Source organism: Herpailurus yagouaroundi, unplaced genomic scaffold, assembly GCF_014898765.1.
Source record: "Herpailurus yagouaroundi ecotype Mexico unplaced genomic scaffold, PumYag 140, whole genome shotgun sequence".
NCBI lineage: Eukaryota > Metazoa > Chordata > Mammalia > Carnivora > Felidae > Herpailurus > Herpailurus yagouaroundi.
Window position 1 is genome coordinate 62018407 of NW_024412395.1, and position 25122 is coordinate 62043528.

The 25122-nt window shown below is 35.8% G+C and overlaps 1 protein-coding gene across 3 annotated transcripts in view; it reads right to left on the reverse strand.

Annotated features, from left to right (window-relative positions):
• Positions 1-25122, reverse strand: part of CERKL (CERK like autophagy regulator) — a 108917-nt gene that overhangs the window by 57435 nt on the left and 26360 nt on the right. For all 3 annotated transcript variants that reach the window (XM_040475555.1, XM_040475553.1, XM_040475552.1), the window contains exon 2: positions 11301-11543. In XM_040475555.1, coding sequence (XP_040331489.1) covers positions 11301-11543 — 243 coding nt within the window. The remainder of the gene's footprint in view (positions 1-11300; positions 11544-25122) is intronic.

The window sequence follows — 25122 nt, forward strand, 5'->3', positions numbered from 1 at the left end:
CTAAAGAAGCTTAACAAAAATTTGGAGAGCTTTGTGTAAGAACAGCTATCGTTTATTGAGTGTCCACTGTTTGACACACATTATACATTTAAGTACCACAATAACCTAGCTAGGTTGGCATTATCAACTTTATGTTTACAGATAGGAAGCCAAGGCTCAGAGAAGTTAGGGAGGTAAGATACCAGCTAAATTAAGTGGCAAAGCTGAGAACCAAACCTCAACTATCCGAATAAAAATCTCTTCATCACAATGACCCCCTCATAAACTCAGCAATGATAGACTTTTCATTCATTTAAGTAAAAGGAGGACAGGGACCCCTGGGTGGCTCAGCAGGTTAAGTGCCAGAGCCAGGTCATGATCTCACCAATTGTGGGTTCAAGCCCCACGTTGGGGTCTGTGCAGATAGCCCAGGGCCTGGTTCCTGCTTCAGATTCTGTGTCTCCCTCTCTCTCCACCCCCCCGCTCACACCCTGGTGTGTGTCTCTCTCTCAAAAATACTAAACATTAAAAAAATTTGAAGTAAAATGAGGACAAAAAGAAGAGCCAGCCATGCTGCCATCTTGGAGTGATCATCCTTTCCATCTATCTGTTCTGTCAGAACTAAGTCATCCTATTTCTGACAGATTTATTAGTGTCCATGGTAAGCAGTTTAACTTTCAAAACAACTTGTGGAGTGTGAACTTGAAAGTCTTTACTCACTGCAAAATGGAGGTATTTTTGATAGGATAGATACTTCTGAATGAAGAGTAACACTTTCAGGGAGAAAATCACTAGTGAAAGTCGGGCACGTATCCTGTCAGACTGTTTTCAACCTTCCAGTCTTGCTGCTCCAAACTTGGGGAATAGGAAACCCTACTTCCTTAGATTTCACAGGGGCCCCTTCTTTGCTAATATCAAAGTTTTGGCATTATCGGTCTTTCCCGGCTGACCAATTTCATCAGATTCTCATCTTCCAGAAATTCTTCAGCCTACGTGGCCCAATGATGTCATACCCTTCCAGTACTGTCACAGACTCTTAAAACATATATATTTGATAATAATACATTTAGTTCCAGATACATGGCATGGTCTGTTATATTTTGCCTTTTAATAAACCGATACAACTCTTAAAAAAAAAAATATATATATATATATATATACATATATATATATTAAGGTTTTAAATCTTTCTGTTGGGAGGCAGTATAGTATAGTGAAAACTGGATGGATTTTTTGAGTTAGAAAAGCCTGGGTTTGAATCTTATTCTACCACTTTGTAACTGTGTGACCCAGGACAAGTCAGTTAATCTCTCAGAGCTGTTTCCTTAGCTATCTGTGGGGATTTAAAAAAAGTTTTGACCACGATTAAGTGTTGTAATAAAGACTCAACGAGTCGGCTTATGTTAAAAGCAGCCAGGACTATGCCTAACACACATTAGACAAGTAATATATTGGGATGCGTGGGTGGCTTAGCCGGGGTCTGATGTTGGCTCAGGTCATGATCTCATGGTTCATGAGTCTGAGCCTTCCATTGGGCTCTGTGCAGACAGCTCAGAGCCTGGAGCCTGCTTCGGATTCTGTCTCCCTCTCTCTCTGCCTTTCCCCACTCATGCTCATACGTTCGCGCTCTCTCTCTCTCAAAAATAAACATTAAAAATTTTTTTTTAAAAAGACGAAATATTCAGTTCACTTCCCCAACATTTACTGAGTTAGGTAAACATTTGTAACATAACATAACAAACACTTATTGAGTACTTCCAATATGTGAAACCCACTTCCACATGCTTAGAAAAAGCTGCTCTCAAAAGAGCCTACAGTCTAATAAGATATCACCTACATAAACCAACAATTAGAATGTAAGCGACCGCTGGTTCTAGCAGAGCTATGAGAAGTGCCTGATTTTGCTGTGTGGGTTAGCTTTGCAGAGGATTTGCTGGTTATACCACTTTAACTGCAAACTGGATTTCACTGGGCAAACAGGAGATGATAGAAACAGAGGGAAGTTTCTACCTTTGCCACTTAGAACGTGGGAAGGCACGGAGGTACAAGAGAACACAGTCTGGCATTAGATGCTGCAGAGAGCCCAGGGACCCAACAATACAAGTGGCTTCACTTGTGCCCTGTTCTCTTCTCATTGGCAAAACAACTCAAATGTGTAACAGAAACAGATGGTGAACTTTTTTCAAATTACCCAAGTTTCCATTTAAGGTAATTTTTCAAAGAATGAAATAATAGGTGTTTTCTGCTTAATGATAAGGACAAAAAAAAATGATTGATTTGAAAGTCCTATCACCATATGTTAGTATCTAGCCATCACAAAAATCTACCTACCTGCCTCAAAGAGCAACAAATATATTCATACAAGATTATAATGTCTGGAGTTACACTTAATATCTATATAAATAACACACAATTCCATTAGCATTAATGGTAGTCTAATGAATGCCAGGGGGCTTAATAATAATTTGTCACTTTAATATGAAATATTATGTGTTTCCTACTTATACATACTGTGAGGATGCTGCTTTATTACTTTACTTCATTTCTTTCCAGTGAAAAAGTTGTTAAATGACAATCCATTATACTCTCATTTTAGGATTGATCCAACTTTCAATCTCTCCTGTAGGCTTACAGAATTTGTGATTTGCTTAGGAAACTGCTCAACACAAAGTCTGGAAATCAGTCACAAACCATTATGTTTATATGTGTTTTTAAATTCCTTTAGGCTAAAAAAAATAAACGGCTATCTTTTTCATAAGTGCTTGCCAAATTCACTTCAAGGAATTTGAGAAATCTCAATAATTGTGATAGTCATGATGAGGAATTTTTTTTTTAAAGATTAAGAAATGTGTTATAATGTCAACTGCTCACGCTAACTGTTGGGAAGACATTTTAGAACTCCAAGAATCTAGAGTTCTGAATCATAATGCTGGTGAAAAAAGAAAAAAATACTAGAAAGTGATGATCTTCAAACAAGATGACATAGTTCTCCCCTTATAACAAAACGGTTTAAAGCCTTTCTTTTTTTTTTTTTTTTCAGAGTCCAAATTGTACAGTAATACAATATACTTTTGAACTTTAGAGTATACCACTGACCCAGTAGGTAATGGCACATGAGTTAAGGGTTCATGCTACAGATGCAGACAGGTCTGGCTTTGCTCCCAGCTTCTCTACCACATATTAGCTGCTTAGCCCCAGATCAGTAAAATTTGAATCTATTTTTAAGCCTTAGTTTTCTCATATATAAACTAAGAGATAATGAGTATAGTAATAAAAATAATTTAGTTAATTATGCTATTTGCTGTCATGCATTATTTTAATTCCTCAAACCTCAAAACAAAACTCCTAAGTAATAGTCCCCTTTTTACATGAGAACACATTTATAGTTCTTGATACTATGAGGGTTTAATGAGATAATCAATAAAAATTACTCACAAAAGTGGCACATAAATGCTTAATAAATGTCAGCTATTATCATTAAGATTTAAAAATTTTTAAATAATGACTTATCTATAATCTAGTAAAGGAAGAAATATTAACTAATTTATTTAATAGCATGAAAACTTAACACAACATATTACTGGAAATATTTAAAGAAATCCTTATTTAGCCTTTTGAATATAATCACATGGTAAGATGTGACAACGCATCCCTAATGTTTTCTCCAGAGAAGAAATTTAGTTACACAAGAGGCTTAGTCAAGAGGACTTTTATCTAGCACAAGAATTTGAAATATATCAGAAATAGCTTCAGAATATATACCTCTTAACTCCTATTCTCAAGATACTGTCAATGACTGCAGAAGGAAGATAATTTTCTTCTATGAGATACCAATTAACTGTTTTTAAATATAATTATAGTCCATTACATTCAAAAACATATCCCTCCCTTAGGATGAAAATGTTGCAGAGGCCAAAAAGAAGCTCTTGGGAAGATGGTCTCGTGTCACTTATCCCAAGTACAAACAACATTAACAGTTTCTCTAAAACTAATTCTAACTTGCCTTCAGCTGAAGGAGCAATGGCTATGAATTAGAGCTCATGCTAGTAAGAAAGAAACTTCAAGGGGCAAGAGAAACTCTTGGCATTCCTGTCAGCCTTTACCAGGCTCTCCTGAACCAGTCCCAAGGTAATACTTCTGGAAAATAAGTGATAACCTTATGTGAGTCAGGAAACAGCTAACCTTTAAGAACATGTTCACACAGGAAGAATAAGAATATGTCTATAATTAAGCCCTGCAAAGACACCTTTAGTAAGTGTGGGGGTACAGAGTTTTACATATATTCATTAAATCAAACTTGTATTGGTCAAATCTCTGACATCTGTGGTTTTTGGCCCTGACAACATATTAGAACCTTACGTCAAGGAAAATGGTGCCTGATTCCTTGAGACTGGTTTAATCAGAACCTCTGAATTCTCAGAATCAGGAATAGCTAAGTCCTAAGAAGAATAAATTTTTTAAAAATGACATTCACGCATACATGCCCTACCAGAAATTATATCCTTTTCAATTATACCCCATTTTTTTTTATATTTTCAATTTTTAAATCATTTCTAATGTACTATTTTCATATTCTCTGCTTGCTCTAGCATGTGAAGTTCTTGGGGGTGCGTCTACTGCTCAAGTTTTTGTTATGTCTGGGGACTCTTATTCACAGTGATTTTTCACACTGCTAATGGCTAGAATGAAACAATGGTACAAAATGTCAAACGGGTTCGAGATAAATAGTATTTGTTCCTACACATTATTAAGCAAATTTTGCATGAGCACAATGTTTCCGTACAATTATATTTTCAGTTACACATTGGATGAAATTGAAGGTTTGGTTGAAAAAGTTTTTCTTTTTAATACGTTAACACCCTTTGAAGAGCTGAGCAGCACTACTAACCAGTAAGAATTTAATAGAAGCTACGTTAATTTCACTGTTTTTCTCTGAAAATCCAGCTAGAAAGCAATAAAAAGTTCGAGAAAGAGAAAACAAAAATCCAAAAACTTTGAAGTAAACTTTTTAAACTGAATTTCAATCTCCGATTTGATCAAATGTTTTCCTTATCTGCAAATTGATTTGTAAGCAATACTGTATAAAATTATAGAAAAGAAACACACATTTAAGTATATACTTAAAAAGCAACTTTTATCAAAATTTATAGAATTATGTGGAGAGTCTCTGATAGTTAAAAATCTAGAGTGTATGGGTAGCTAAAATACATCCTGAGGTCTTTGTGTGTCCAGCAGTCAGCAAAAAGACATGCATGACAGGTTAAAAAATGCTGCAGGGTTACCATCCTTAGGGATACTTGAATCAGAGATTTTCAAATGCCTTCATTTTGGAAGCTGTCTTCAAAACAAAGCCCTACACAATCCTATTAAATATAAAACATATAAATTAGGAGCTACACTTGCTCAAGGGTGAGTGACAGGTGCAGAAAGGTTCCCATCCAGGAGGCAGGTCCTGGGAAATGGGATGGTGACAGTCCGGAGCTCAGTCTGAAACCACTACAGGAAGCAGATATCACATGACCTTTGTTGGACAGAGTACTTCCAGTGGGATTGGACTTTGATATTTATATGTAAATAAGCTGATACATATTCAATCAGTGTCTACATCATTTTAACATATATCAATAGTAAAAACATATTCAAAAGTGACATGCATAATTTTGATGTCCAACTCAACTGGCCGTAAAACAGTCTTAAATTACTTGAAAAGTAACTGAAAAGAGAAGCCACCCATATTTCAGACACAATGTCTTTGCAGAAAATAACTTGTCCCTAAGGAGACAAGTATTGCCAATTCAAAAAGTACACAATGAAATGTCTGAAACTATCACACATCTGACGTAGAACAACTGCTTATTTTTTTTTTTTAATTTTTTTTTTCAACGTTTATTTATTTTTGGGACAGAGAGAGACAGAGCATGAACAGGGGAGGGGCAGAGAGAGAGGGAGACACAGAATCGGAAGCAGGCTCCAGTCTCCGAGCCATCAGCCCAGAGCCTGACGAGGGGCTCGAACTCACGGAGCGCGAGATCGTGACCTGGCTGAAGTCGGACGCTTAACCGACTGCGCCACCCAGGCGCCCCACAACTGCTTATTTTTAAATAATCATTATAATGTTGATTATCATTTTATTTTTCCTAATAAGTACATCATTTGACAGCATATCCAAGTAAAACTTCCTATCATTCTGTTCTCTCATTAAGAGAAATTCTGCCTGATTCATCATAATATAAATGATACAGCTTGGATTAAAAACCAACACATATTTCACCATGATTTTCTTACACAAGACAATATAAATATTAAACAAAATCAATGTTTTAAGAAGCCCTGGCTTTTGCTCTCAAAGAAAGCATCCTTGGGGGCACCTGGGTGGCTCAGTTGGTTAAGCATCCAGCTCTTGGTTTCAGCTCAGGTCATGATCTTGCATTTTCATGGGTTCAAGCCCCTGACAGCTCAGACCCTGCTTGGGATTTCTCTTTCTCTCCTTCTCTCTGCCTCTGCCTCTCTCTCTCTCTCTCAAATAAATACATAAGCTCGAAAAAAAAAAAGCACCCTGTGAAGACCAACATTATTATCTGATGGGAAACAGATTTGACATTCAGTAGAAACCAGAAAAAAAATTACTCTCCTTAGGAATAAAAAAATAAGTATTTGAGTAATTTTTCCACTTTCTCTATTTTTCATAGCTGAAAACTGAGCAAGGCTGTTAAAACAGAGAGTTTACATTACAAGGCCAAAATGTATTCAATAAATATGGATCATTTATATTTGCCTACTTCATGAAATTAGCACTTAGAAATGAAACAGAAAAATATCAGAAGTCACTCAACCAAATACATGCTAAAAATGCCTCCATTAACTGCCTCTGGATAACTATTAAACATTACAAATAAGTTAGCAAAACCTGAATATAATAACAAAATTCAATGGTTCTATTTTAGAACAGTTTTCTTTTATTTTTGTTTTTTTTAGACCATGCCTTCCATTTTTTTATTGTTATTGTTTTGGCTTTTGTCTTCTGTGCCTGTTTTAATGTAGGAATGTCCCCCAAGAGTCTGTCTGTAGCTCTCTGCTTTTCTTTCTTTTTTTTAATAACTCCATACTACTTCCTTACAAGCTTTCATCTTGCCCATTACATCAACTCTTATTCATGTCCTTATGTATTCCTCTCAAAAGGCCAGCCTGCTCAACATCCCCAACAGGATATTATAATAAATGCCAAATGTGTCTAGAATAGAACGCCTTTCCTTCAAATCAACTACTGTTCTGATTCTGCCGTGTCTGTTTATGACATTACCATTCTCCAAGTTACTTGAGCATGAGGCTTTAGAATTTTTTGGTTGGTTTGGTTATGGTTTCTAAAGAAAAGGTTGGCTCAGGGTCCAGAGAAGCTTGCAATTCACCATTTCCGGGAAACCAGATATGTAGAGATTAGGTCACACCCTAACTGAATAAAAATTAATATATCTAGTGTACACACAGACTGTATTTAAAGGTTGTGTGTTTGTCTTTGCATCACAGTTATAAAAAAAAAAGCAGAAAAGACTATTACTTTCACCATAGTAACTATATATTAGGTTTATCAGTGACTATATACCAGCCTTAATCAATTGCATTTTTTGGAGGTTTTAATTTCTGAATCAACGATCAATGGTTTTGCTCCTTTTTGGTCTGTTCATATCTTCAATGGGGCCTTTAACACATTTATAATACATATTTTCTTGTCTGTCTCCCAGAGCAAGAGGGTTCTATACAGGCTTACATCTCATTCATTTTTATATTCCCAGCAATGAATACAGTGCCTGACACAAAATGCGTGTTGGATACATTAACCTACTATTGCTTATTAGTCAATAAAATTAAGGTGACTTTTCTATAAAAAAAGATACCATGCACAACTATGTTTAAAAAAACAAAATGTAAAAGGACTTATTTTCAAACAAAAATTGAAATAGTTCTAAGACTCCCTTTTTATAAAAAGAAGTATAAATGTAAATATAAATATAACCTTAATTCTGGTCATTTAGTGTCTATGTCTTAAAATGTCAAGTATGAGAGTTGCCTTCTTCCTCCTTCTAGGGCTGCCAATTTGTTCTTTCCTCAAAAACTCATCACATCTTAGTTCAAAATACAAATATGCCTATTTGAAAATAATTCTTCATATCTAAATATACTATAATTATAATTGTCAAACTAATTAGACTAAAGGACAAACTAATTGAAGATTTTAGTGTCTTCTGCATATTTATCTTAAGAGAAAAAAAAGGAGTGGGGGAAGATGTAAAAGACTGGCAGGAAAAAAATCCACTTGCTGATTAAAGACATCATTCAAAATAAATCCATACAAAAATCTATTTTTTAAATCTGGTTTTGCCACAGAACCAGTTAAAAGCAGGATTTGGGGACTTAAAATAGTGATGTCTAATATTCAAATATATTTATATTCATATTTTTGTGATGTAAATTTTGTAACTTATAATTTGTAAATTTCTATGTATTGCCCTCTCTCTGCCCCCCCTTCCTGAACTTAAGTCAAGTCTGGTACAAACACAAATTCCTTGGGTAGGGACTTAAAAAAAAATTGGAAATCGGCAACTACCATCTGCCAAGCCTGATGCAATGTAGCATGGAATAGAGACAGTGAATGTGAGATAGGAAGATAATCCACAAATAGACCCAACTCTGTGCAAATCAGAGCCAGAGAGGGCCAGGAAAAGCTATCGCCCTCATCCCCTCCAGAGGAAATACTGAAGTCCCCCTCCATTTACGGAATGAGACTTGAGCCAATTGTGTTTGTCTCTCAGATGACAGGCACTTTAATGAACACGTGGATTTGTAAGTAAAAACTTTAAAAAGCCAAGAGAAATATTCTAAAATTGTAAACTTAAAAAAGAAATGTCAGTATAATGTAAAGTTGGTAGAGAGATTTGGAGCTGTAACCATGCATTTGTGTGTGATGAAACAGACCCGGGATTGTCTTTGTGAGGCATGGGGATGAGGGGGAATTGGCTTCTCCGACAAGACCTGCTAAGTCCACTTGGGGGCAAAGATCCAACAGTCATTCATTCAGAACATCTTGTTTAGGTTCCTTCATTTTATGAGAGGATTTCGACCCTCCTTTGTTTGTTTGCATTGGTTGATTTCAAATGTCAATCTATTTGCTTTAATCAGCAAAATCACTGTCCTGCAGGAAACTTCCCAGGGGACATGACCTCATATATTTTATTATCTCCAACTCTTGTCAAAATCAAAATTACAAAAAGCAACATTCCCTGAGGATTATATTCTAAAAGATATGTAAATTTATTCATTTCTGTAATTTTCCTAGATTTTAATCCTAGACCAAACCAAAATATCATTCATTAAACTGAAAACATATTTGGACAGCGTTTTGGGTGTGTTTGCTCCTTGTGTATGTGTGGTTTTTGTTGTGTTTAGACAAGTCTCTCTACTCCTATAAAATTGCTTTTACTAAATTGAGCTTTGTTGTATGTTCTCTGCTTACTTATTATTGGTTTTATGGGTGAGATACATTGAGCAAGTTGCCTCTTAGGTCACTTAGCCAGGCCTTCATAAGCCCCATGGGAGAAAATTTTCTCAGACCTTCAGTGAAAGGAAGAGCTTTGCCTCCCCTAATCAAATGGCACATTCTTATCTTATAGAACATGAAAGTCTCCTGAGTACCTGCCCATGCAAAGAAATTTAATTCAGTGGAACTTAAGTTTTTCATTTTTATTTAAATTTTCTAAAATCTCTTCTCACATGTATTTAAAATAAGAACACTATAAAAGACCTACTGCTAAAGTGGACTGCTTTTAGTTAAACATATATATTCACTATATTTCCAGAGACTTGAACTATACTATAGTCTCTATAGTTTCTTTGCTTCTTGAAAGTAACAGCTCTCCTTGAAGGTCCCAAAGGGCCAACAAGGAAGCATGGGTCCACTTAGTAACAGGGTTTCCTAGTTTTAATATGTCACTTCAGCTCATTGTCTACGGGTATGACCTTCTCAGTTGGCTGCCCTTGGCCAACTTGGGTCCTCGGACTTCTTGATCAATAATGCCTGGCCTCCAACTCTCTAACATCACCATGTGCCTGCTCTTTGTCTGGCACCCCTCTCTGCCTTGTGTCATCTTACACCAAATTGCACCATCAACTACACCAGCTGCCTCTACCCTGATCCATCTGGCAAACAGAATGAAATGGGCACAAAAGGAAACAAGATTTACAAATCTCTGAGGGAAAAAAAAAAAAAAATCAATCCTGAAACTCAGTTTGATTATCTTTCAACTAGATACATTCTAGAAATCCAAATTGCATATTTGTATTCATGTATTTATGTAAAATATAAATGCCATTTAGAAATTCCAGATATACTTAATTCATTATGAAATAATATTTTAATACATATATGCTCTGTCCTCTGGATATTAACTTTTAGAAAAACCTTGTCTACCCTTGAACAGACAAACTCAAGCAACTCAGGATATATACGCACTTGTCATCAGAACATATGTGGAAGGAAAATAAATTCTAATATAAGCTCAAATGACATGAATAGATAAATAAATATGCTTTCAAAAACAATTTAAGTGGACTAAATTACTTAAGAACTGTGCTATTTCAGATTATCGGAGCTTCTTCATGGAAGTGATCATTCAAAAGAGTCACTGTCCAACTCATTCTATGATGCTGGCATTACCCTGATACCAAAAGCCAGATAAAATATATAAGGAAAAACAAAACAAAACTACACACCAACATCTCTTACAAATATTGATATAAAAACTCTCAAAAAAATACCAGCAAATCTGGGGTGCCCAGTCAGTCAAACATCTGACTCTGGATATCAGCTCAGGTCATGATCTCATGGTTTGTGAGATCAAGCCCCACAATGGGCTCCATGCTGACAGCGTGGAGCCTGCTTTAGATGGTCTCTGCCCTCTCCCACTTGTGCTCTCTCTCTCAAAATAAATAAACTTAAAAAAATACCACCCAACCAAATTCAGTCACATATTAAAAGGATTATATACCATGATCAAGTGGGATTTCTGGAATGCAAGGATGGTTCAACATAAAAAAATCAATATACCATTGTCAACAGAATAAAGGAAAGAAATATGATTATCTCAGTTGATGTTGAGACAGCCTGTAAGAAAATTCAACACCTTTCATGAAAAACACACTCAGCAAACTAGGAATAAAACAAACTATCTTAACGTAATTAAGGATGGCTGTACTCATAAATACATCATGTTGAGATTAATAACCTACAGCAAAGAAACTCATTAAAATTTCCCACCAGGAGTACTTACCAGCCAAAATTTTCTTGAATTGTTTAAACCACACATCACAGTGGTCTTCACTTAAATTAATAAGATCAAGCGTAGAATCTTTTAATTTATTTTGTTCCTTTTTCAAACATATGAAGAGTGTGATACCTAATAAGGTACCACTTCCCTGCTGTTTAACAGAATAACGCCGTTTCAGTTTGACAGAGAATATGTCCTTGAGTTCAATAAATTCTTCTTTACATAGAACATCATACTTGGAGTCACCTGAAAAAAATTAAATTTTCCAGTTAAAACCAGTGTCCATATTTTATATGTATGAATAATAAAAAGTGAAAGCCCATAAAACCTTTATCATATTTATTTTTACCAATTATGCTTCATATAAGTCCCTGTGTGAGTTGGGGAGGGAAGAAAGGGAAAATTGGGTCTATTTTCCCAAGAATTAAAATGGAGAAAAATGGCATCAAGTCCCTGTCCAAGACATTCAAAAACTGAAAATATTCAATAGAAGAATTTCAAGAATATAGACAAAGCAACATTCCAAGAAAGAGTCTCCTTGGTCCTAATAGAGACAGAATAAAATGATGGAAAAAACAGAATTCACTAACAGAAGTGAGTTTATAACAAGTATTAGAGGCAAAGTGTAAGGAAAAAGATACGTACATTCCAGGTAAAGTAAAACATGTACAAAAAGGAAACAGAGGAAGATTACTGTATGAAACGTAAATCCCTGCCAGTCTAGAACGAAACATCCACCAGAATTGAATTTTACCACAGTCAGTCAGACTTTATTTTATAGTGGCATCAAATTTTACTGGTTATGTTTAACCTCCAGTCAGAAAACGTGTGTTGTGGTAAAAGACCATTTCAGTGGACTCTCAAAGTAGGAGTGCTTTATACTTTTAAAAAATACTTCTAAAATTTCTACTCTGGCCAAAATGGAATCACAGGGACTGGTTTACCTTCTGCCTGAAATAACTAAAAGGGTGGGCAAGATACATGAAACCTCAGTTTCCAGACATCTGCCATCAGGTAGCCCAAAACAGTATTCCCTGAGAGAGGGGAAACAAAGGAACCATGGGAGTGTTCCAGGCTACCGTCTGGGGAGGGTTTCCAGGCCACAGTGCAAGTCGGGAGCCCTGGTGGAACCTGGTTGTCTTACTGGGTGAAGCAGGAAGGAAGAGTCCAGAAAAGCCACAAGGACTAAGTTCACTAGGCAAATTACTGTAGAGAAGGAAGCTGCAGAGAAGTGGGCATTCTGCAGATTTGCAGAGGGCCCCCTTGAATCTTCAGCTGAGTAAGAAAGACATACGTGCAAGGCCAGGGAGAGAGAGACCCAAAGGATGAGACAGAACAGTGCTCAGAGATCGCACAGACATGCCCACCATGAGCTTAAAAGCAAGCCTCAAAAGGATTAAACTGTCTCCTAGTAATTCAATTACATCCTATAATAAAGTTCAAGAATACAGGGATACAAAAATGTTTACCAACTTTACATGGCAAAATTCACAGTACCTCTCATTCAACCAAAAATCACAATGCATGTAAAACAGCAACAAAACATGACCCATAATAAGAGGAAAAAAAGCCAATAGAAACAGATGCAGAACTAATACCAGTGTAACCAGCCCCACAAATCAGAGGTCCCCTCTCTCGGCTTCCTTGGCCCTTGAGCAGGCACAATACACTCAGATTGGAGCAAGGACTTCCAGGTACATTAAGAAGTTGCTTCCCAGCTTTCTCAGTGACTGTTTGGGCCTCTCCCAACCATTCTGCAAACTATGTCCAGTTGTTCACAAAGCACACATACCACGGAAAAAAAAATAAATAAATAAGCCCTTTTCTCAGTGTTTAAGGTGGTGGGATAAGGTGAACCCAAAGTCAGTTTTAGGGGCCTGTCATCTCCTTGGAAAGCTCAGGCTTCAAGTACAGCGCACTTCTATTATTGTTACCCAGAGGCACATGGCCAGGGTCTCTAGAGCACTTCAAGAACACTTCATACCTTCAAGGATGAGAGACAGCAGGCTTGTTAAAGGTGCTTCTTCCAGACTAATCTTAAGATATTGATTATGCCCTCCTCTCTCATACAAATTTAATTTTTTTATGTCATATAGCACACAAGAGCTCTGAAGAAGGATGAAAGGAAACAAAGAACCACTGAGGGAAAGAAAAAAAAAATGCAAAGGATGAAATCAACTCCCCTTTTCACTCGAAGACCTGTATTATAATCTGAATTCTTTATCATGTGTGTGCTTTACTTTGGCAGTGAACAATTCAATGGCTATTCTAATTTAAAACCTCTTATAAACTGAAAATTTAAAGATCCTACAGCAACATCCAAGATCAAACTTAGTAGGAAAAGCCAGAAGAATTTCTGGAAACAGTACAAGAATACCTATTGCCACTTTTACTATTTCAAATTATTCTGGACATTCTGGCTGATAGTATATGAAAGAAAAATGAAATAAAAGGCAATTAAGTGGCAGAAGGGGCAGGAGGAGGGCTAAAATAATAACTATTGATAGATGATATCACAGTATGTTTGTAAAATCCAAAAGAATATCTTTAAAATCACCAGAACTAATAAAAAATACCCAGTAAGGAAACAGGTTACAAATATACCAATAGCCAGGAAGGAGACATAATGGGGTTAAAGATATCCCATGCCAATTAGCATATTATACCTAGGAATAAATTTAGCAAAATGATCTTGGACTTGTATGGGGAGAAAATGCTAAATAAGTGGAAATATATTAAGCTCCAAGATTACATTTTTTTCCATGCCTCATTATTAAATAACTACTGATAATGCTATTCCAATCAAAATCTCCATGGTATTTTCTTTGATGTAAAGGGGCAAGGAACTTAATCAAATGATTTGCAAATTTTCTTGAAATAAATGTATTAATGAATAAAATGTTTTAGAAGTACAGCAACAAGGGACGCAGAGTATATGCCTGATTGGATATTAGTATTTTGTAAAGCTATAATAATTAAAATATAGGAATAGATAAGAGAATGGTTCAAAGAGATTTGTATACGCTTAAAAATCACTAATATGATAATGGTGGTATCTAAGCTCAGTGGGAAATATTCAGTAAAAGGTGATTTCGAGCGGATTAATCTTTTGAAAAAGGAAAAAAATAGAGCCTTATTTCATAATATATACCAGTATTTCTAGAGTAGAAAGAATTTCATATAATCATCAATTAGTAAAGCCTTAAGAGTGACAGTAAAGGCAGATATACAGAGACTGAAATATGTAACATAAAAATTATTCAATGCCCACCTGAAACTAATATAACACTGTATGTTAATTATACTTCAATTAAGAAAGAAAGGAAATTATTCAATTGCTTATAAAGGCCTGAAGAACCATAAATAGATGTCACAAGCAAAAGCCAACCAGGCAGAAATATCGGCAACACATGACAATTAAATGATCTATTTAATCAAGGAACGAAACACTTTAGTGGCAAAGTACATAAAAGACCCAAGCAGGCATTTCACAAAAGAAGAAATGCAAATTGACCAATAGACATATGAGAAAGTTCAATCTAATTAGTAATCAAAGAAATGCAAATTAAAACAACAAGATACCATTTTTTGCCTTTTAGATTGGCACAAGATCAAAAATAATGCTCAACGATGGTGCGTGTAAAGGGAACCAATCCCAGTGCTGGTGGGAATGCAAAAATGGTAGCTGCTGGAGAACAAGTTGGGAATATGTATCAAAAGATTTCAAAATGTTAATTGCAGCAGTATGTGGAGTAGCGGAAATATTTAAAGCAACGCTCAAGTTCTTCAATAGGAGAATGGTTCAACCATAGTTTTCTGCAGCCCATAAATGAGCAAGTTAGAACTCTAGGACATTCATGTTAAGAGGTATGAATAAGTAGAATAAAAGCAAGTCACAAAGTGAATCTGGGGGATTTAAGCTCAATTTCATTAAAAAGAAAAAAGAAACTCAAGTAGAAAACACACAACAAATTTAATACTGGTCACCTATTAAAGAGAAATATGAGGGAACAGGAGATTAATTGTTTCCTATAAACCTCCATAATTTCCCTTTCTATAATCAGCATTGAATTTACAATTTTTAAAAATGAAGAAAAGGAAAAATGCTTTAAAGTATGCATATGTTTGATCCAGCAATTTACTTCCAGGAATTTACCCTAAGGGAATAGATAATATGCACAATTTAACTAGAAGAATGTTTACCCAAGCATTATTGGAGTGAAACTTAGAAATAATCTAAATGAGTAACAGAGTATTGGTTCTATAAAGTATATTTCATATAACAAAATGCTATTCAGCCATTGAAATGTAGAAATCCGACGAGAAAAGGGTCTAAAGTAGCACATTTCTATTATTGTTTTGTATGTTTACTGAATACATTGTGTACGTGTAATATATTTTCATATGCACATTTATATGAAAATGCATATGAAAACTTGGAAGGGTAGTCAGATTGTGATTTTGTTTGCATATATGAATTTCTAATTTTTCTACAGTGAGAATATTCTATAATCAATTGAAAAAGATTGTTTCCTTTGCTCATCCTAAAATAGCTCCTGATATTGTTTAATTTTTAAAATTCCATTCCCTAAAAAGAGTAGCTAATATTTAATGAGCATGTGCTGTATGCCAGACATTGCCTTAAACGCTTTACATGTATTACTATCTCATTTACTCCTCACAGCAACCCTAAGAGGCAGATGCTGTTTCCTAAATGAGAAGAAATTCAGGACAGAGTGTGTGTAACTTGTCCATGGTCATACATCTGGTAGGGACAGACCCAAGATTTTAATCCAAGCACTTTAGCTGGTCTTTACAACTTTGTAACAATGTTGGGCTGACCTAAAGAGCTTCTTCAGGTAAACGCACTCTCATCTGACCTTCTGGATTGGTTTTTATTATTATTATTTTAATATTTATTTTTGAAAGAGAGAGAGCACACACACAAGCGCAAGCAAGGGAGGGACAGAGAGAGAGGGAGACACAGAATCTGAAGCAGGTTCCAGGCTCCAAGCCATCAGCAATAGAACCCGATGTGGGGCTTGAACTCACGAACTGTGACATCACGACCTGAGCCAAAGTCAGACGCTTAACCAATTGAGCCACCCAGATGTCCCATAGATGGGTTTTTAAGTCTAGTCAAACTTAAAACACTAGGTGAACAGCCGTTGTGTCTCTAACAGCAAGACAACAAATGTGTCCCTTAACAGAGTAGTACTAAATCAGACTGAGGTGACCACGAGGGAAATGTGAGGTTAGATTACAGCAACAAGGAGCTTACAGAGAACATTCTGAGAATTCCTTTAGTTTTTTTTTTTTTAATTTTAATTTTAATTTTAGTTAGCTAACATACAGTTGGTTTCTGGAGTAGAATTTAGTGATTCATCATTTACATACAATGCCAAATCCCTGTAACTCAGAGCCATATTTCCCACTCTTTTTGCTCAGGCTTCCAGGGTCTTTTCCCACATTTGCCCACAGATTCAAATTTGGGGGTTTTTATGCGAATGGTTACTTTGCTGAAGCGACAAAAGAAGAGACTAAGAGGAAGACCTACAGGTTTAAAGCAAACATTGTCCTTTTATTTGATAGGAAAATAAGGATAATTGATCTGTGAATAAAACACTTAAATTTTTCATGATAGATGGATGTTCTTTGCCATTGTTTTTCTCAGCAGCTACATCAATCTCTCAGGTACCAATTTCCTACACGGAATCCCTGATCTATTATTTATTTCTGCAATGGTAACCACTTACATAAGTCAATCTGCCCAGTTTTCTAATCACAGATTTCACTTAATTTTGAATAGAACTGTTTCCTGACATTTGAAGATGTGTACAGTATTACTCGTTTTACAGAAAACTGGTTTTTCATTCTGAATATAGTCTTCAGGAATAAACCTTGTTAGAATTCTGTGAACCTGAATTAAAGATGTTCTTATTTAAAGGCCTGGAACTGTTTATTGTTTAACCAGACATCAGATTGGGTGGTACTTTTTTAGGCCTTTGTTTTGTTTTTGAAGTTCTTAAGATATGAGCGGGGGACCAGCTGGCTCTGCACAGCAGCAGGACACTGGTTTCCCGGACTTGAAAGAGAGCTAGGGCCGGAGGTTCTTCAGGTTTCCAGGTGGAAAGCCCTGAGGCTAACTCCCAGTTAAGGAGGACGGTTCTAGAGATCATCTAATAGGATAAACTGAAAAATCTCAGGTCACTGTGTCTCCTCAATCCCCACTCCAAAACACTTACTCTTCGGGGTATACTTAGAATACACACGCATTTATGAGAAACTAGATTAAGGAGAAAAAAACCATTCTGAGAGAAAATACTATTGCTCTGGGTCTATAAAATTGCCCATTTATCTGGACCCCTTCGTAGTAGCACCTTAAGAATGATTCAGACTCTATTCTCCAGATTAAAAAAAAAATACTGCTTTGTATATCTAAACCATTTATAAATTTATAAGTGCTGAAAAATATTCGGTCATATATCTGCTCAAATTTTCATCCACAAGATAGCTGCTTCGATCCCCATACTAGCCACCTCTGTTATAGTACAACCAATTTCCTCCACAAATAAAAGCAAATGTTTTCATAATTGTATGCAAAACCCACATTTTCACATACAACCAAGCACAGGCAAACTGTACGTTACAAGAGGAGTTAAAAAAATACTTTGGGGCATGTATTTTAAATGCAACTTTAATTTTACCTTAATGTTAAAAGACATCTTTATTGGTGAAAAATGTGGAATAAACCTTCATCCATAGAATAGTATTTTATAACAGTAGATAAAAATATGGAAATCTTCCATATACTTTTTTTCAGGTTATGAAAACGTAAACCTTACAGATGACATGTAATTTTTCTTTCTGGCATGTGGTTTATTATTTGAAATCTATTGGTTCATTAGTATCATATTGGTTATAGCTAGTTGTTTCAGAACATTAACTGTCCTCTCACATTACTTACAGAGATACTGGGGACCATCTGTTCTTGCAAGGGATTTAAGTATATGTCTATTGGATATCATGCTATTTATTTAATTCAGCACCCACTTCCTATTGTTGTATTTTCTTGGGGGGAAAAGTCAATTTAATTACAGGGAATAAAGATAACCTCTCCTGGCAGGTGACCCTGTCACCACAAGAGCAAAGCAGGACCTACTTAAAGTAGGTTACAGTGGTTAAAAGAAGAGTAAAACCAACAACACTTAAGAATATTTAACAAAGGTTTAACAAAAATAGAACAGTGAATGGCGCTTTTAAAAATATTACTGTAAGCCCAGGGCTTGTCTAAATCAATCTTGGCACATCTGTCTGATGCGGACCATAAACAGGATTAGAGCGGGATTTATCTGCTTGGCGTTAATTGTGCTCACAGTTTCTGCACATGCCCACTCTTTAAAATACTGCCTGAAAAACAGGCCTGCCCGATACACAGCTCCCACAACACAGTGCAGACACACACGTATGGTATATTACATGGTTAAGCAATGTGATGTCTAACAATTTTTTTTTGGCTCTTCAGAATTACTTATCTAATCCCCTAATTAAAAATACAAAATTCTGTTTGAATACACCACATACTGAGATAAATCTGTGAAGCAGGGGACCAATAAATTTGAATACACTTTAATTGTAAGAAGAAAACACAATTTAATTGTTAATAATCAGGTTAAACCAGGGTTTAAACAAATAGGGCTGCTCCTATAATTTACTGAAAAAACCTTCACAATGCATTACTATCCTCAAGAATTAGGACACAGCATTCGTTAGCAGAAAAAGTTTCTAAATACATACACATATCAAGAGTGACAAGATATAGCATTCTTATCTAGTAAAAAAAAAATTATACAGGAAATTTTAAACTTCTCACAGAGAGAGGTAGAGAAACTGCCAATTCAATATCCAAAAGTCACATTTTTATCACATCAGATAGAAAATTAATGTTCATTTTCTACCCGTTTTTTTTTTCCCCACTTATTCTATCATGTGTAAACAGCTTAGAGTTAAAAATTTGACTAATTGGAGATATTTAGGTATTTTTGCAAGAAGTCCAAAATGAACTAGCCAGTCAAAAAAATGTCAGTATCAGTCTTTGGTTTGCAGATTTGACATATAGGCAACATGTAATTCCTTATTCCAAACAACATTTAATGCCTATGATGCTAAGTGATGTGAGAAGTTTTAAATTACTTAGTATGTTTTAATCATGAACATATAAAATTGTTAAAGAACAGTATAATTGAAAATTTAGGTTAACTTTCAATCATAGGCAATCTTCTGCTTTAAAACTTTTTTGAGTCAGAACCTATTCATGTTCTAAATATCTTAGTGAGCTCTTGGAGATCAGTTTCCCCCTAAATCTCTATTAATAGATGGTAAGACTATACTTTTACTGTTATTTTATACAGAGCAGATAATCAGGAGAACTTGACAAATTAAGTCAATCATTTAAATACTTAAAACACCCAGCAGCAGTTCTCAGTGTAGAGTCTCAGAGGTTTTACGTGGTCAAACTGATCTTTAGGATAATTCTAAACATGTTATTTGCCTTTACACTGCGTTGGCATTGGCACTGATGTTTCAAGTGCAGAAGTGGTGATGTGTGCATCAAGGCAGCGACACTTTTACCAGTATTGTTGCATTCTTTACCACACTCCAAACTCACAGTTTAGAAATTAAAAGGTCCATTTCACTTAACTATCCCTGATGAAGTAGGAACAATCTAATTTTTTTTTTAAATTTCCACCCTGGACTACATTTTTCTTTAAATATTATGTGAGATGAAATGGAAACTATGCATAAAGCATTTCTGCTACAAATGAAAGTGAGGACTGTCTCCAGGAAAAGCACTCATACTTTTAAGTTGCAATTGAACTAGCTGGCTTTGTGGAAGACTATTTTTACTTGAAAGATCCACTGACAGACAAGCTATGGTATTCAGACAGGAGTATTTGGCAAACATTCCCTGGAAAAATGAGCAAAGTGAGCCAGTCGCTCAAGAAAAACAACTAAAACTGTCAATGACAAAATTCAAGCTTTAGCGTAAAAAATTAGAATTTTATAAAACTTGTATCCATCACAATGAGTTTGACAGCTTCCCAATCCTTAAAAAATTTTCTCATGAGACTGGTGGTCATATTAATGTAGCTGATATTTTTTAAATATTGGGTATTATAATGTGTCAACATTTAGAAGCTCTATTTAACTCAGTACATCAAATTTTCCAAATATGCAATGCAGGATGTTATAAAATCATGCACGAATAAGAGATTTATTCAAAGTGCAAGACAAACCAGTAGATTTTCAAATAGACTACATAACTACATTGCTGTGTTTTCAGATTCAACATTATAACCAGCCTTACTAAACTGGCACTTGAGTTTTGTTGTAATATCAAAGGATAGCCACAATTATCTGAAAACATGATTAAAATACTTCTCCTCTTCCAAATACACATCTATATGAAAATGGATTTTCCTTATATACTTTAATCAAAACAACATATTCACAATAGATTGGATGCAGACACAATTTTTAAAACTCAGCTGTCTTATTTTAAGCATCCTATTTTATTTTATTTTTTTTTTTTAATTTTTTTTTCAACATTTTATTTATTTTTGGGACAGAGAGAGACAGAGCATGAACGGGGGAGGGGCAGAGAGAGAGGGAGACACAGAATCGGAAACAGGCTCCAGGCTCCGAGCCATCAGCCCAGGGCCTGACGCGGGGCTCGAACTCACGGAGCGAGAGATCGTGACCTGGCTGAAGTCGGACGCTCAACCGACTGCGCCACCCAGGCGCCCCTTAAGCATCCTATTTTAAAAAGCTAGGTCTTCTATTAAAGACATTTGAAAAAAATGTAAGATAATAAAGTGGCATAATAAACTGGCATTTTTTAACTTTAGAAAATAATTGTTTTTAACAAAAATATTTTATCTTAAATGCAATGGATTTATTACTATTATATTTAATGAATATTTTTAAATGTCTAAGTCCTAGTACCATAAGTACCAAGGGGTGTAAGTTTTTATAAGCAAAAGCTCTTTGTGGTTTTTGATAATTTCAGACTATAAAGTGGTCCCAGGGCTGAAAAGCCCAAGAACCCCTGCACTATAGTGTTGTGAACATAGGCCTAACCTTAAGAAAATGCAGCCTAGAGATGGCATGATTCATGCATTTCATCTTTAACCACCTTAAATCAAATACGATGATACTAGGTTATTTTTAGATTCTGCCATGAGTCCCTATTACATCTGAAACCTAGCAAAATTCACATTCTATAGCAAGCCTGATCATGCAATGTGATTGGGTTTTGTCATTTTCACTTCAGCAAGAGCACTAATGTGCTACTTCCTTTGGGACAATTTATCCTTGACTTGATGATCTACTTAGATATTTGCCTCTGCCTGCATTTTATATGCTCACTTCCATTTCAATTCCTCACGAAAAGCATTTAAAAATGGAAAGTGTCTGGGGCGCCTGGGTGGCTCAGTCAGTTAAGCATCCAACCTCGGCTCAGGTCATGATCTCGTGGTTTGTGAGTTCGAGCCCCACTTCGGGCTCTGTGCTGACAGCTCCGAGCCTGGAGCCTGCTTCGGATTCTGTGTCTCTGTCTCCCTCTGCCCCTCCCCGACTTGTGCTATCAAAAATAAATAAAATGTAAAAAAATAAAATAAGATAAAAATGGAAAGTGTCTGATAATGGCACCAATAGAAAATATGGCTTTGATTCATCTTAACCTTATACTCTAGTCATTTGGCAGGCATTATCAGTTCAGGTATGTATACCATGATGTACAGTTTACATACATCACACCAGACGGCCTTTGTGCAGATACCCCTTGAACCTCCGAAGTACGGCAATCGGTCTTCCTTTCTCTAGTCTCTCAGCAATTCACTTTAACAATATCTTCATCGTCCTCCTGGTCTCTAATCTCTGTATCCCAGTACCTTGCGCTATGCTTCGGACATAGGCTTGGCTTCCAATAGAAGTTGGTTATTGACAGTCTTTACCATCAGTCAGATGATATCTCAATCACACTGTATGCATTTCGACCTCTGAACGTTTGCTCCTTATTTCCCAGGAAATGAAAGGCCTTCTTGACTCCATTTTCAAACATTAACCATCTGTCAAAGCACATTAAGAGACATTCTTCATTTCCCAGTCCTTCTGAGCTCCTATGGCCCAGTACACAGCTGAGATTCAATCACATATCCGAAGTTCCTAACTCACCAGAGGGCAAAAGCACAAAGGTCCTTCAAAGCCTTTTAAGAACTTAAGTTATATATTTTTACCATACTAACTGATGGGTCAAAATGGTAATGGGGAAGGGGTTAGCTAAAGATGAGACTGTAACTCTTTAGGGTAAGCCCAAAAGTTTACTATTTCAATATATTTGAACACTTGCTATATTTCAGGCATCTTTGTGTGTATATTAAAATGCTAATACGAATTTAACAATCTCCATGGATCACTGTCTCTATGAGAACAAAGGTTAAGGAGTTCATCTTTCACGACCTGGAACTCACTGGGCTGTGGGAACAGGACTATATGTATCTAAGCCAGAGTGAGGATCTCCAGCGCCAGTGTCTAACATAGCCTGGTCGGGGCTTTCTGTCAGGTAAAGGCTTTTTTCTTCTGAGGACCTCAAAGATTGTCACACCAACTTTGTTTTCACCTCTGCCATTACTAGCCATCAATGCCCTACTGTGCAAGTCAGATCCCTCATTACCTCAAGGTAGTCCCAACAAAGAGATCACACAGCCCTCCAGATAATCTGATGGGTTTTGCTACTGAGAGACACTAAGAAGCCCACTTTTATTACCAATTCCATTCAGGTTTACCCTGAAGACAGTAATTATTTGCTCCCAAGATAACAAGAAAATATTGAGAATAACTACTCAAAGTCCAGGACTACTGAACTAAGCACATGCAGCCCCTGTGTTGTTGGGAGTAGGAAGAACCATTACATGAGAGACAAAGCAGTAACTTTTCCTTGATGAAGGGACTGATCCTAGTACCAGAAAATAAGAATTTCATCTGAGGAGCCAAGACCGTGCAGGAACAGAGTGCCACAGTCCTGACTGTCCAGAAACAGACTGGAAGAGATTCACCTAATCAGCCTCCAGGACATCTGAACTCACTATCAGTATATCTTCCTGGGGCCAGAGTTGGCCCTCTTGCAGTGAAGGAATCACTGTGCATGGGAGAGGAAGGGAGAGAAATTGTCAGAAGCTACATATACTGAACATACAAAAGCAAACTTAAAATGTGCACATTTACAATAGGCATGATATGGAAATAACCTAAATGTCCGTCAGTGGATGAATATAAAGAAAATGTGATACACACACACACACACAGTGGAATATTGTTCAGCCTTAAGAAGAAGAAATCTTGCCATTGTAACATGGATGGACCTTGGGGCACTGTACTAAGAAGGGAAATGTAAAAAAAAAAAAAAAAAAAAAAAGAAATACCACATAATCTCGCTTATATGTGGAATTTAACAAACAAAAACAAACATAGAAAAACTGAGCTCAGAGATAACAAGGAACAGACTGATCATTACCAGAGGTGGGGAGTGGGCAAAATGGGTGGAGGTAGTCAAAAGTTACAAACTCCCAGTTACAAAATAAATAAGTGTTGGGGACCTAACGTACAGCATGGTGTCTATGCATTACTGTACCGCATACTTGAAAGTTGCTGAGAGTAGATCTTGCAAGTTCTCATCACTGAAGACAATTTGTAACTATGTATGGAGATGGATGTCAACTTACTGTATGGATCATTTCAGAATATATACAAATATCCAATCATTATGTCCTACACCTGAAATTTATATGCTACATGCCAATTACATGTAAATAAACAAATGGACATAATTTGAGATTTTCTAAAAATATTTTTAAGTAATTATTCATTTGAGGAGGATTTGCAGACCTAGACTTAGTGGAGACAAAGGAAAGTAATGCACAATTTTAATATAGCCTATCATGGTTTTATTGAAAAAATCTAATTTTACATTCAAGACAAAGTTCATGTTTATTTTTAATATGCTAGGCACATGGGGGATATGGCCCTTATTTCATTTCCACCATTAAAAGTATATAATTGACAAACATGTTTGGATTCTGTTTTGTTTTCAGCATTCAAAAACTGGCTAAGTAAACCCAGCGAGAATTGATTCACTAAGAAAAAAATTACAATGAAATTACTTATGAAATGTAGCCAAGTTTCCTAACTTCCTCATTTACTTTCAGTTGGATTTAGGCAAAATGTAAAGAACAAATGTAAGTGTTAGTAAACAGACATACACATACATATACACACACACACACACACACTCTATAAATTATGCTGGTCAGTTAATACCATTTAGGCTACTATTCACACAAAATATGATCCTCTACCTATACTTGAAGTAAAAAAAGAAAACTTAAAGCTATTTTGGAGTAAAAATTGGAAGTTAATTTTTTTCTGAAAAATTTTAAATTAATTCAGAGTCCTATATGAAAATAAGCTCAATATTTGACCTTGGTGTCCTACATATATGGTATTTAATGCAAAGGTGTTCTTACTGAAAAGGAGTTTTGTAAGAATTTCTTCTCCATGCATTTCATCATAATATATTTTCTACCATATGGTTAGGATGATGACAGAAAGACAAAATTAAGGGTAAAAGTAAGAAATTGTTACCTGATAGTGTAAAAATTTTAAAGAAAACTTAAATACTCTAGATCAAGGATATATTTAGCTACACTATATAACATGTAATCAAAGCAAAATAGCTTATGGGATTACAGCAAGCCATCTCCTCTGT